The sequence below is a fragment of the Phacochoerus africanus genome, chromosome 1, assembly GCF_016906955.1.
Source record: "Phacochoerus africanus isolate WHEZ1 chromosome 1, ROS_Pafr_v1, whole genome shotgun sequence".
Classification (NCBI taxonomy): Eukaryota; Metazoa; Chordata; class Mammalia; order Artiodactyla; family Suidae; genus Phacochoerus; species Phacochoerus africanus.
In genome coordinates this window covers 159311584-159326234 of record NC_062544.1, presented here as the reverse complement: position 1 = coordinate 159326234, position 14651 = coordinate 159311584, and the positions used below count along the sequence as shown (strand labels likewise).

General features: G+C 39.3%; 1 protein-coding gene across 8 annotated transcripts in view; it reads right to left on the bottom strand.

Annotated features, from left to right (window-relative positions):
* The window catches only part of ARMC8 (armadillo repeat containing 8), a 118006-nt gene that overhangs the window by 30680 nt on the left and 72675 nt on the right, over nucleotides 1–14651 (bottom strand). For 7 of the 8 annotated variants that reach the window (XR_007135360.1, XR_007135367.1, XR_007135366.1 and 4 more), the window contains 4 exons: nucleotides 11857–11943; nucleotides 9241–9333; nucleotides 6390–6539; nucleotides 4781–4876 (listed from right to left, as the gene is read on the bottom strand). Coding sequence is in view for 5 of the 8 variants with exons in the window: in XM_047783102.1 (XP_047639058.1) it covers nucleotides 4781–4876; nucleotides 6390–6539; nucleotides 9241–9333; nucleotides 11857–11943 (426 nt within the window). In the remaining 3 variants the exon portion in view is untranslated. The remainder of the gene's footprint in view (nucleotides 1–4780; nucleotides 4877–6389; nucleotides 6540–9240; nucleotides 9334–11856; nucleotides 11944–14651) is intronic. The other variant, XM_047783126.1, reaches the window with a different exon arrangement.

Genomic DNA, 14651 nt, shown 5'->3' with positions numbered 1-14651 from the left:
GACTTCTAGGGAGTGAGTCTTGAGGTCTGAGCCAAAAACAGTTGCCTCTAGGATACAAGAAATACAGAAAATGCAATTTATGACCCAAGGCACTGGGACACTATCATTCCAGGGTACGTAAGCCATGAGGAGGAAACCCTGACATGCCTCAGAAGTGGGAAAGAGAAGATCTGAGGAAGATGTCAGATTTTAAGTGATCTGGTATAGGGCAAGCCTATCAGAAGTCCTGGCACGCATAACACCCTGAATTTCTCAGGACTGAGGGGACAGCAAGAGGAAGAAACAGGATTGGATTAACCATGGATAAGAATTTAGACTCACTTAGCGAAGCACCACCCCTCTCTTACCACTAAGACAGTAGGTATAAGGGGAGATTTCAGAAAATAGTCCTTGGAATTAGACTAGGTCACAAGTTAGGCAAGTGAGTCCCCTTACTGGAGTTTTTAGAATCTACCTATGCATCCTCAGGCTTGTCCAGCACGGCAGAGGCAGGCAGAATGAGCTACATTGAAGCTGCTTTAAAAACCACACACCCTTTCTATAAATATTCTGATGGAGACAAGAAACCAAATCTCAAAGAGACTGAGTAGTTTTCGGGCCAAGCCAATTTAACACATGAGCTAGGGAGCAGAGATATCACACACACACACACACACACACACACACCCATGTGAACAAGCAGAAATCAGTGATACAGAAACTAGCAAATTATAGCCTGTGGGCCAAATATAACGCAATGCTTATTTTGGTAAATAAAGATTTACTGGAAGACATCCATGTCTACTTGCTTACATATTGTCTATATCAGCACAGTTGAGAAGTTACTACAGAGATTGCATAGCCTGCAAAACTTAAAATATCTATCTTGCTCTTTGTAGAAACAGTTTGCTAACCTCTGCAATAAAAAATAGAATAATAATAGGGAAGGGAAATCAGTGAAACCAAAAGTTGCTTCTTGGAGAAGATCAATAAAATTGATAAACCTCCAGATAGACTGATCCCGGAAAAAAGGAATTACTAATAAAAAGAACAAAAGAAAGCTCATTGCAAAGAATACTATAGGCTTCAAAAACATGAGGTTTTTTGTTTTTGTTTTTTGCCTTTTCTGGGGCCACTCCCACAGTATATGGAGTTTCCCAGGCTAGGGGTCTAATCGGAGCTGTAGCTGCCGGCCTACGCCAGAGCCACAGCAACATGGGATCCAAGCTGCGTCTGCGACCTACACCACAGCTCACAGCAACACTGGATCCTTAAGCCACTGAGCGTGGCCAGGGATTGAACCTGCAACCTCATGGTTCCTAGTCGCATTCGTTAACCACTGAGTCACAACAGGAACTCCAATGTTTTGAATAATTTTGTTAATAAATTTGAAAACCTAGATGAAATGGACAAATTGCTGAAAAGATACATAATGTTAAAACTCACTCAAGAAGAAACAGATAACCTGAATAGTCCCATTTCAATAAAAGAAACTGCATTTGTAGCTAAACACTTTTCCACAAAAGAAACACCAAGTCTAGATGGCTTCACTGCCACAATCCACTAAAATCTGAGAAAGAAGATAAATTCATCACAATTTTTTTGGCAGAAAATTGAGGAGAGAACATTTCCATCTTATTCCCTGAGGTAAGCATAACTCCAAAATCAAAAACAGAGACATCACAAAAAAGCTATACACCAATATCATGAATATAGATGTGAAATATTTCTCACCAAATTTCAGTAAATTGAATCCAACTACACATGTAAAGGATAATAACATTTTAATATGGTATACCTCTCTATTCATTTAGGCCTTAGATTTCTTTCACTAACAGTGTTTTACAGTTTTCAGCTAACAGATCCTACACAAATTTTGTGAGATTTATACATAGCATTTTTTTTTCCATTTCAACTCCTTCATGCTAGTATATAAAAATACAGTTGAGTTCCTGTTGTGGCTCAGAGGTAATGAACCAGATTACTATCCATGAGTATGCAGGTTTGATTCCTGGCCTCACTCAAAGGGTTAAGGATGCAGTGTTGCTGTGGGCTGTGGTGTAGGTCACAGACACAGCTCAGATCCCACGTTGCTGTGGCTGTGGCATAGGCCGGCAGCTGCAGCTCCAACTCCAACTGGACCCCTAGCCCAGGAACTTCCATATGCCACAGGTGCGCCCCCCCCCCCCAAAAAAAAAGAAAAAAGAAAAGAAGAAAAAATACAATTGATTGATTCTTCTCACTTGTGGCCTTGGTTAACTCACTGTCTAGTTCTAGCTTCTTCTGAGTCCATGGCATTTTCTACATAGACTTTCATGTTGTCTGGGGATAGTTTTATTCCTTCCTTTTCAATCTGCATGCCTTTTATTTCTTTTTCTTGCCTTATTGTGCTTGGTAGCAGTTTCAGTATGATGTTGAATAGGAGTGGTAAAAGAAGGGAACGACCTGTCTTACTCTTGATCTAAAGGACAGTGATAGATATATTTGCTATCTGATCAAGGTGATCATTTCATGGTATATATACATATATCAGGTTATCACACTGCATGCTTAAGCTCATGTAGCTCACTGTATATCAATATCTCAATAAAAAAAGAAAAAAGAGGAGTTCCAACTAGGAATTATGAAGCTGCAGGTTCAATCCCTGGCCTCGCTCATTGGGTTAAGGATCTGGTGTTGCTGTAAGCTGCGGTGTAGCTCGCATATGAGGCTCGGATCTGGCGTTGCTGTGGCTGTGGCACAGTCCAGCAGCTGTAGCTCCAATTCAACCCTAGCCTGGGAACCTCCATATGCCATGGGTGCAGCCCTAAAAAGCAAAAAATAATAACAATAAAAAATGTATCTTTTGATACTTTTGAAAAGAATTAAATTTCTAGCTAAAAACCAGACAGCGTAAGCCTCCCCATAGTTGCCTACTTCTAAACCATCACCCAAATCTGTGTGAGAGAGTATCATTTGTATCCTGCAAAAACAGACTACTATTGTTGGGCTTTTCTTTTGCTCTCATCCAAATCCTGCCTCACCTTTCTACCTTGCTTACTGTTCAAGTTAGTGGAGTTCTATCTAGGTGAGCTGTTTTTACAAATTTCTATGTTCTCCACGTAGAATAGTTTATTCTGAACACTGCATCTTCTTGTTTCTTTTTTCAGGGCCACACCCACGGCATATGGAAGTTCCCAGGCTAGCGGAAGAATCAGAGCTACAGCTGTCAGCCCAAACCACAGCCACAGAAATACCAGATCCGAGCCATGTCTGCGACCTACACCATAGCCCATGGCAACGCCTGATCCTTAACCCACTGAGCAAGGCCAGGGATGGAACCCACATCCTCATGGATACCAGATGGGTTTGTTTCTGCTGAGCCATGATGGGAATTCTCTGCATCTTCATTATTTTGTGCTCCAGTAACAAATCTCATTCATCCTAATTTCAGTGATGCCTATGAAAATAGTTTTCTGTGTTAAATTTTTATCAAAAAACAGTTATTACTGAATTTCAACAGAGTTCACCTAAAATGTCCATTTTAAAACCACTTTTTCAAATCTGTGACCTTTTTTGCTCACAAATTTCACCACAGCTCCCAAGTCCTACCACTCTACTGAAGCCTGATGAATTACTCTAACTCAGGAACACAGAGGATAAGGAGCATGGGCCTTGCTCTAGGTCCAACTCTCCATGGATGATGACCTTGGGGAAGTTTCTTCCATACATGTAAGTGTACAGCTCAATGAACTCTGAAATGAACACTCCCATGTAGCCAACATTTATGGCAGAAGCTGAACATTACCGTGACCTCAGATCTTGTATTAAAAATTTAACCCTGCTTGCTATAATAGCACAGGGAACTATATCTAGTCATTTGTGATAGAACATGGTGGAGGATAATGTGAGAAAAAGAATGTGTGTGTATGTGTGTGTGTGTGTGTGTCTGAGTGACTGGGTCATTTTGCTGTACAGCAGAAAACTGACAGAACACTATAAATCTACTATAATGGAAAAAATAAAATCATTTAAAAAAAGTAACCAAAAAAGAGAAAAATTTAACCCTGCAGGTGACTTTTCTTTTACAATAAAACAGGGAATATATACATTACAAATCCAATAATAAGTCTCAGGAACTACACAAAAATAATTCCCAAACTATCCCCGGATAAACATATAACCTCTCTGTATTTTTATGCCTACCTTAACTAGCCCTATTGAAACACAACAGAAAGTAAGGGTATGGGATAGAAATAAGGAACAGGAATGCATGTGGGTAAAGAAATAAAAAATGGGGGCATTCCCTTGTGGAGCAGCAGGTTGAGGATCTGACGTTGTCAATGCAGTGGCTCTGGTCATGTGGGTTTGATCCCTGGCCCAGGAACTTCCACGTGCTGTGGACACACCCCCAAAAAGTCTTCAGTATAAGGGATTATTTCACCAGGAAGTTGCAGGAATTTGAGTTCAGAGCATGGTGATACAGGGGGATAGAAACAGTGAATCCTGGAGAAAGATTCACTCTAGGATGATCAGAAGTGGTCATCCCTGCAGAGACAGATAGTGTATATATACAGTACATGACACAGAGGGTAAAAGTAGAGACTCTGGTCATGTTTTCCTCCATTTCAAGAGGAAGACTTCTTGAAGAGAGTTTAAGGGGTGGCACAGGATCTTTCTCCTCAGATCTTTTGTCTTTATAGCACCTCTGATCTCAGCACCCTGTCTTTTGCATACTTGAATATTTCAGGAAGACTCCTACGATCTCTCTTTGTACTCACACTCAGAGATATTCCTCAAAAAAAAAAAAAAGAACACATACCTGCTCTTTGACCTCAATGTTATGCTCTCCTTCCAAAATAAGGGTGACGGCTTGCATAATTTGCTTTCCATGAGTACTCATTATTTTGTCTATGTGCTGCAAAACAATGGGAAATCCACAATTATCATCTAGAGAACAAAGACAAAGACCATAGGAAAGAACAGAAGGCTTCCAAAAGTTTAACAATACAATACAAAACTGCTTCAAAGTCCTTCACGGCACATAGGACTTGATGCCAAAGAACAGTGTTTACAGCCATAACCTCTATTTATGGCACTCTGCAGATATTGTGGGTTTTTTGTTTTTTGTTTTTTTTCCTTAACAAATTGAAAGTCTGAGGCAACACTATATCAAGCAAGTCTATTGCTGGCATTTTCCCAACAGCATTATTATTATTATTATTATTCTCTTTTTAGGGCAGCACCCATGGCATATGGAAGTTCCCAGGCTAGGGGTTGAATTGGAGCTATAGCTGTAAGCCTACACCACAGCCATAGCAATGCCAGATCTCCGACTCACTGAGCAAGGCCAGGGATCGAACCCGCATCCTAATGGATACTAGGTGGACTTGTTTCTGTTGTGCCACAACGGGAAGTCCCTAAGAGCATTATTTTTAAATTAAGGTATGTGCATTTTTTTTTTTTACATGTAATGCTATTCTATGCTTAACAGACTATAGTATAGTGTAAATGTAACTTTAATATGCACTGGGAAACCAAAATACTGTGACTTGCTTTACTGCAGTGGTCTGGAATCAAACCTGCAATATCTCCAAGGTTTGCCTGTATTACATTATGAACCCATATTTTGCCTTCAACTTTTTTGTTGTTGATGACTTAAAGATGAAGATAGCATAGACTTGGCCTGACAGAATACAGAAATGCAATCATCAAGGATCCTCAGGCCCAAAGATATTATAAAAAAAGGAAGCTAAAAAATGGATGGGGAAGGGGGAGAAGCCAGAGACAAGGAAAAGATGGTGTAGATTTACTAATACTATCTTGGGGTACAAATGCACAGAGGAGACTCAGAAAACAAGTGAGGCACAGAGAAGGGTTTCTTTATCTGCCTGAAGGCCACCGGCCCTATTGCTCAGGGAACACTGAACAACAATGAGAAAGACCCCATAGCAAAGCTCAGGCTCTCCTGCTCCCACAGAGACCCATTGCTCTCCATGCTGACACCTTCAGAGGTCAATCCAGTCAACATGGGCGGGATGAAGACGTGTCTATGGAGTAGCACTGAGAAGGATTCTCTAAAGGGAAAGAAGCTGAGGCCCCAGAGATAAGGGCTTTGGGTCAATGAGGAAAACAGTCCTGGCCAGCAAACCAAGTGAGAATAAAATAAGTCAAGGCAGGCTCCCATCCAGAACGGAGGAACGAGAGGGAGACAGGACAGGAAGTGCAGGAGTGGAGGGTCAGGTGGCCATGGTGAAGCAGCTTCCAGAACACCTATGAAGGTGACAGGTCTAAACACCAACTCCTGGCTTCTCTGGGAAGGGGCAGCATTTAAATCACACTTCTGGGCAGATGTGAACAGCAGCAGAGAGGCAGGGCTATAATGCATATGCAGGGGTAGATAATCTGGAAACCTGGGTAATTTTACTTACAGGGCGGGTAGAGAGGAGATTTCTAAGAAGTCCCAATGTCTTCATCAGCACATTCAAATCTGAATCTGATAATAACCGGAATAGCTGTTCAGTACTCAAGCTTCGTAAAATATCTGCTTTTATTTTTTGTTCAGCCTGAAATGCCATATTCTGAAAGGATTAAAAAGTTTCAAGAATCATGTCTATAACTGCTTTATAAAATTATATTTTAATAGTATTTCTGATAATTTTCCAGCTATAAACAATCTGCAGAAAATTCTAAGGATAAGTCACATCATTTTTCTGATTTCTGTGAATCACCTATAATTCTCTGTCAAGACAACTCCTCCATGAGAAACATGACCGCTGCCTGACACAGCATTTGTATGTCTTAAGATTTCTCAGATAAATACAAAATCTACTATAACATTTTAAAAAACTCCATGTATTTAAACTAAAAAAACAAAATGGTTCATGCATTTCTCCCATCCTCACCCCCTCCCCTGGCAACCACCCCAATCTGTTCTCTGGATCTATGAGCTTGGTTACTTTTGAGAACATCCTGCTGGCTATCAAGTTGCTTTCTGTGCAGATTAATGACAAAATGACTACTAACAACTATACTGTGCCATGCATTTTGAGAAAGATTTAAAGGAACTCCCTTGTTATGTATGAAAATAGTAGTGGGTTTTGTTAACTTTACTGGCATGAGACATCTATTGTGTTCACAGCTCTATGCTAGGTGCTGATATGGCTGGGCCACATCACGCAGGAAGCTCTTCAAGGGATAGAAGGTGTATCCAAGTTACTAGCAGCTCCAGATGGCCAGGAGCTATTTTGCTCTCTTTTCTCCTTTCTGGACGCATTATGGATTATCCCAGCTTAACCTAAAGCTATAATAACATGGCTGAAGGAAAAAAGAAAAACCATGGCAAATTCTAAACGATTCTTTCATTTTCTTTTTTTTGTCTTCTTAGGGCCGCACCCTGAGCCTATGGAAGTTCCCAGGGTAGGGGTGGCATAGGAGCTGCAGCTGCTGGCCCACACTACAGCCACAGCCATGCCAGATGCAAGCTGCATTTGCAACCTACACCACAGCTCACGGCAACAATGGATCCTTAACCCACTGAACCCTCGTCCTCATGGATACTAGTCGGGTTCATTACCACTGAGCCACAATGGGAACTCCCAAACAATTCATAAATCAGCTTTTGTTATAAAAATCTCTTGTAAACTACAGACTTATTATGTTGTTACTGCCCTCCAGGAACTTTTTAATAACACAAGGCAACACGGTAGAGCAAAAAGAATACTGGGTTGGGTGTCAAGAGACCCAGGCCAAAGAAAATTCCAATGTTTTACAGTTTGTGGACAGAAAACATTATAGCTGATAATATGGATACTGGTGAGAAAAGGACAGATAATAGGAATTTAAGGGGTGGGATGATAAATTCAGTTTTCAACATCAAAACTGTACTTGTCAAGGAGCCCTCAAACGAAGTCCCATCAGCCGTTTGAGTGACAAACCTGAGGAAGAGAGAACAATTCCATCTGGATATGTACATTTCAAAGGAACCTCTTCTATTAGGGGGAGTTGAAACCATGAGAGTAGATGAAGTCCCTGGAACTGAAGTGTAAAGGGACGTGGAAGCTGGGAACTGAAACTCAGGCAAATGTCCCCTAAGAAGGAGTTTGAAAAGGAGGCTAGGTAGACAGTGAGGTGAAAAAAAAAACTAAATCCTGGGAAAGGGTTTCAAAGAAGAGAAGTGCCAAAATCTGGTAAGTTAAGCAGAAAAATAACTGTACATCTATTCAATTCATCAGTTGCTTGGAAGATGATTATTTCCAGCCCCAAGTTTGTATGAAAAGACAGCAGACAGAGCTCAGAAAGGGGAGAAGAGCACAGGCTTGGGACAGATGCCATCACTTATTAGCTGTGAAGCTCAGATGATTCATTTATTCCCAAGACCCAGTTTCCCAATTGTAACGTGGATATCTAACAACATTCCGTGAAATAAAAATTAGAGGTAACAAATACAAAACACCTAGCTTAAAGTCTGGCACACAGTAATTAAATTATCACTATTATAGTTATGTTTAAAAATTCATGTAGAATTACTCTATTTTCAATTTTAATAAATTTTATTTACATTTTAAGGAAAAATATTTCTCTGACTTCACAGTTATACAGTTTTAGAATTCAGATTATTATAAATTTTTTATTAGAAACTGTTGGAGTTCCTACTGTGGCACAACGGGATATGTGCTATCTTGGGAGTGCTGGGGTGCAGATTCAATCCCCAGCCTGGAACAGTGGGTTAAGGATCCAGCACTGTTGCAGCTGTGGCTTAGGTCACAACTGCGACTCAGATCTGATCCCTGGCCTGGGAACTCCATATGCCATGGGGTAGCCAAAAAAAGGGGGCGGGGGGAGAAACTGTTAGGATGATATCAGTTGAGCGTTTATATCCCAACTCTTACCTTGGGGAAGTTATTTAACCACTCTGTGCTTATTCACCTGTATATCCTCTGGCTGATTTCACAAAGATGTTATAAAAGAAATGCAAAGATACTTTGCAAAGGAGGTAGCTCTATACAGATGTCAACATGTTCATGACAAGGAAAACATTTTTTCCCAAAATTAGATGTCAAGTTTCAACACCCGTCCATTTTTCATACATAATGAACAGGAGCACTGAAGCACACAGTGGCCAAGCAACTTGCTTATATTTGAAGTCTTCTAGGTCCTAGGTCTTTAGAAAACTGGGCCAAAATAGCAAGATGTTTTAAAAAGAAAATTCTAGACATTTCAAAGAACACATTCTTTAACTTCTAACTTTGATAACTACTCTCTTCTCTTTATGAAACATACCATTAAAGCCCAAATTCCATTCACTCGTAAAGCGGGATTTTCACTTTGGGTTAATCCACAAAGTAGCTCTACAGCTCCTGATTCTAGAATTGGCTGTGATGGGAAAGGAGAAGAAAAAGTTTTAAAGTCAGGTTAGTAAACTAAGTGTATACATGCCTGGCATTCTGCCTATGGTTTCTTTTCTACTCTTGCCCAATTCCAAGCAACCTTCACAAAGCAGGGAGTGAGGTGGCCATTAAAACTACCTTGAGAAGGGCAAGGGCAAGGAAGAGGATTCTCTCACAAATCCAGAACCCAAAAAAAATCCAGTTGTCTCCTCTTCCTTTGTAGTCCTGAAAGACTCAGGCGATATCCTAATTCTGTGAACTTTCACACATACCCTTAAGACCCCTTTACCTAGTTCCACACTTGCCTCTACCCTACTCTGAGATGCCTGATCTCTGCTTCATGCAGCATGCCTCTCAGGTGTGCTTTACAAGCTGTGACTGTGAAGCAATATGGCTGGTTCAGAATGAAACCATCTTCCTTCCAAATTGTCAACCTTATTCCCAAAAATGCTGCAGAATTTATCTTTTAGAACTACTTTCAGGACTACCTATCAATCATACAAGCATAATAGTCTTGTACTTGAATAGTCGTATCACATTTTATATCTAAAACAGCATGCACTAGTTTGACTACTTACCTTACTTATGATACTTGGCTGAAAATACGTTTGGATAGTTTCTTAAAAAATTCAAACCTTAGAGGACTGATTAACCATTACCAATGAACGCCTTAAAGGCCATCTTCCAAGTGGATTCTGGAAGTGCTTAAGCAATTCAGACTTACATACTGAGAAAAAAGGGCAGTACCTTATAAGATGACATTCTTCAAGAAGGATACATATTCCTCTATTTCTACAAACTGTGTAGTTTTTTTAAAAAACCTTTTTATGTTGAAATAAGTCCAAACTTATAAAGCAGCAAGACTGATATAAAGGGCTTCCATATATTCTTTTCCCAAATTCATCAATTTTTTTTAACATGTTGCCATATTTTGTCATTATTTCTCATTCTATACACTCATATCCACATAATTTATCTTTGAACCATTTGAAAACCGATGAAAGCATCATGCCACTTTACCCTTAATACTTCAGTGTGTATTTCCTAAGAACAAGGATACTCTTTAGAAAACCATGGAAGTTACCAAATTCAGAGAAATTAACATTAAAACAATACTTTTATTGAATCTATAGTCCATCTTCCAGTTTTGTCAATTGGCCCAATAAATGTTCTCGGACCATTTCCTGCACTTCCAGTTAGGAATCCAGTTTATTTTTAACATTAAAAAGTCAATCCTACTAATGATCCTATACCTCAGCTCATCTACCTTACTTTCCAACTAGACCCTAAATATTCTGAAGGCAGATCTGAGGCAACATAAAAGCTGTTCAGAATGATTAAAATTGCTAGACTGACTTCAACCAGATCATCCTCAGCCAAGACCCCTATCACCAGGGCAGAGGAGTGGACAGAAGCTGTGGCATCCTATCTCACCTTCCCCTTCCTTCAGAACAATGACCTGTCTCTCCTCTTTTGTTCCAAGATTTCTACTTGTTGAATAACTGTCTCTGAACCCCCACTTTGTGATTAATGTCTTCCTAAATAACAGTCAAAAGCCTGAAGGTGTTACAATGCAGGAAAGAAATTCACCAAAATGGGGCCACTAAATGTACTTAATGAAGGATGGTATCTAAACCTAGTTCATGATTGGGCAGACTGGAGATATTTTAACATGATAAAACTAACTCTTTAAGGTTTCCCCCCCTCCTTCATTAAATTTTATTTCAGTTTTCCCCATTATAAAAATAATGCATACTCAATTTATAAAATGCATAAAAGAGGAGTTCCCATCGTGGCGCAGTGGTTGGCGAATCCGACTAGGAACCATGAGGTTGCGCGTTCGATCCCTGGCCTTGCTCAGTGGGTTGGGGATCCGGCGTTGTTGTGAGCTGTGGCGTAGGTCTCAGATGCGGCTCGGATCCTGCGTTGCTGTGGCTCTGGCGTAGGCCGGTGGCTACCGCTCGGATTCGACCCCTAGCCTGGGAACCTCCACGTGCCGTAGAAGTGGCCCTAGAAAAAAGGCAAAAAAGACAAAATAAATAAATAATAAAAAAATAAAAAATAAAAAAATAAAATGCATAAAAGAGGGGAAAAATATCCCCAAATGCAATCCCTCCCTAAATAACTACCAAATTATTTCCAATGATAGCAGTTATCTCCTTGAAATGACTTGTAATCCTGGTTAACAAAATTGGGTTTTAACTTATTCTTTAATAAATATAATTTGAAAATAGTCTACTATTTGTGTAATTATTTCCTAGATTTGCAGATGTAGGCAGTTTAGAGTGACTATAGCCATAATATCTTCTAAATAAACTGCAGATGCCAGGCAGAAAAGGGATAACAGGAAATGATAACTATATTTTAAAATGATTTAATTTGCCCTCCCCATTCAAGCAATTCAGAATTAGTTTTTAAACCCCTCAAATTTCAATGTCAACTACTGTAAAAATTATTTGACTTTGCTCTAGGTAGGGCAAAAATCTAGGAAAAGAAAATCAACACTAACCTCTTTGCTTGGAGAAAATTCAAGAAGAAGATTACATAGCATGGAAGATGCTACTACTAGGATTTCATCTGGTGCATTTTGTAAAACCTAGGGAATTAAAAAAAAGGGGGGGAATACTATTAATGGTTTGCAACCCTGGAGGTGAGATAATAAAGATAAATGAGAATAAAAACAATTTATCTTTCAACCTGATTTCTCATATTGGAGACAGAGTCAGGAAAGATCCACTTGACATCACATAAAACTTAACCTAGGTCTGTAATTAATGATATCTATCCTGCAGGAGAAAAGCTACAGCCCCATTGCTAGGATGGGGGTTGCTGCATGGAAAAGGAGATAGACACAGTCAGGGAGGGGGTGCTCTATTTAAGTATGAAGACCATGGAACTGCTTTGGAGCAAGTTAACCCAATTTACTCTATCATATCAAGCCACTCAGAAAACCAGAGAATAGCCTTGGTTGGGTCTGAGATTTCCTGACATTTCCGCAAGGACTTGTTTAACCGGGAATATGGATGTTACTACAGTTAGGGCAAGGTGAGAAACTGGTTCTCAGGACTGGAATCACACAGCCCTGGTTCCTCACTCCTCCGCTTACTAGACGTGTAAACTTAAGTACATTTCTTAACTGCTCTGAGTCTTCAAATTGAGAAAAACAACACTTCCTTGACAGGACTATTTAAGACTAAATATAATTTGATGAGTAATAAAGGAAGCAGCATAACATGGAAGTTAAGGACACAGAATGTGACTGCAAATTTTAGTTCAACCACTAAATAGGTATATGAATTCCTTGGCTATAAAATGGGGATAACAACAGTCTGCTTCATAGGATTTGTGTGAAAATTAATATATGAAAAGATTTCAGGACAGTGCATAGTAATGGTTATATAAACAAGGTTTTTAAAAAGGTAACATTGCAATAATTGTTGTTGTTCCCAGGCACATTATCAGGCACATAATCGTTATATAGCAAACTAACTGCCATGGATGCTGACTGAACTCAGAAGACAACATAGCATGATGACAAATGTTAGCTGCCATTAGCTATTATCAGAACCTCTTTTTTTCCTAGCTTCTAAGAGAGAAGGCTTCATAAACACCACCACCCATATGCAATATTCACTTCGAATAAATCCTTTGCACTTGGAATCAGATTAGGATCAGGCTTATGACCCCAAAAGGAAAACTAGGAGCTCTAGTCATGCAAATTGGAAATGGATCATCAAAAAAAAATTTTTTTTTCAGAGTTTAATATATTATCTGCTTTCTTCAGAAAATCAAATCTGAAGCTCCTAAGTTAAGAACAAACAAGAATTACAAAACTGAGGCAGTCCTCCTAACTATGTTTTAACTCTCCTGTGAATTATTAGCTAGTTGATAAAGATTAAATCTTATATACTACACGCAGGTTGATCTGTGTCTGCTGCAACCCATTCTAAGACCCTGTTCACCCTTCCCTTCCCTTGCTGCGCCCTTCCTACCTCTCTCAGGTCCATACTCTACACATGGCGAAAGGCATCCCATTCCAGAAGCCTCCTTAGAGCCCTTCCTATCAGAAGTCATTCTTTCCTCCGGAGTATCCACTGCTATTGTCTGTGGCCTCTCTTAGGGTCCTTATTACTGCCCACTATTCACTTTTTCTGTAGCCCTGCCAGTTTCCTTTCCTCCTAACAAATTTAAGCTTCTGGAAGGAATAATCTATCATAATATTTATAGTCTAATTTATCCTGGCTTGTATTAACTAAATGGCACTGTACAAAACGGGGAATCAATGAATGCTTCTGAATTAAGAAAAAGAATCATTTCCCAAAATTACACTACTTAGAATCACTAGTTGAAATATGGCTTTAAAAAGTTGCTTTGGGGAGTTCCAAAGCAACTTTTTGGCTCAGCAGTTAACGAATCCGACTAGGAACCACGAGGTTGTGGGTTCAATCCCTGGTCTCGTTCAGTGGGTTAAGGATCCGGTGTTGCCGTGAGTTGTGGTGTAGGTCGAATATGCAGCTTGGATCTGGTATTGCTGTTGCTGTGGCTGTGGCGTAGGCGGGCGGCTACACCCTTAGCCTGGGAATCTCCATATGCCAAGGGTGAGGCCCTAAAAAGACAAAAAAAAAAAAGTTGCTTTGTTTCTGGTCTGTGTGCTAGGGAATTTGCAATCACAAATTCAGGACATTATATTTTTGTGAGGAGGGACATTCTATGTTTTGTTAAGAAAAAAATTACTTTTAAAATGTATAACTTTTAAAAGAAATATTAATAAATTTTACTTGTCTTAAAAAAGTTGCTATTATCAAGTTTTTTCAAATCAGATAAAGACCTAATGATAAATTAAAACAGAAGAGATTCTATGAAATTCTTAAAAGCATTTACTCAATATGAAATTAACATGTAAAATTCAGAAGTTGACATCTAACACTGACCAAAGAGAATTTCACCAGAATAAGAACAAAAAATAACCACAAAAATCATTGTAGTTAGAATTAAATGCTTACTCTCCTGTGGTTTGCTAACCAACATTTGAAAACACAGAAAAGCAAGGGGGAAAGAAAAAAAAAAAATCAAGAGACATGCAAATAGTCTCTGAACTAAGAGAATCCTAAAAGTATCTGAAATAAATCACGGATTTACTTCCAGGTTTTTAACAGTATACTTTAAATGTGCAACAAAGTAGTAGTTTAACAGTAATTATATCCACATGTACCCAAGTGCACAAGAACCTTTTAGATTGCTCACCAAACCTTTGAGCAGGTAGAACTAGACAGAAACCATATGTTACTCCACTTCTGATTCATA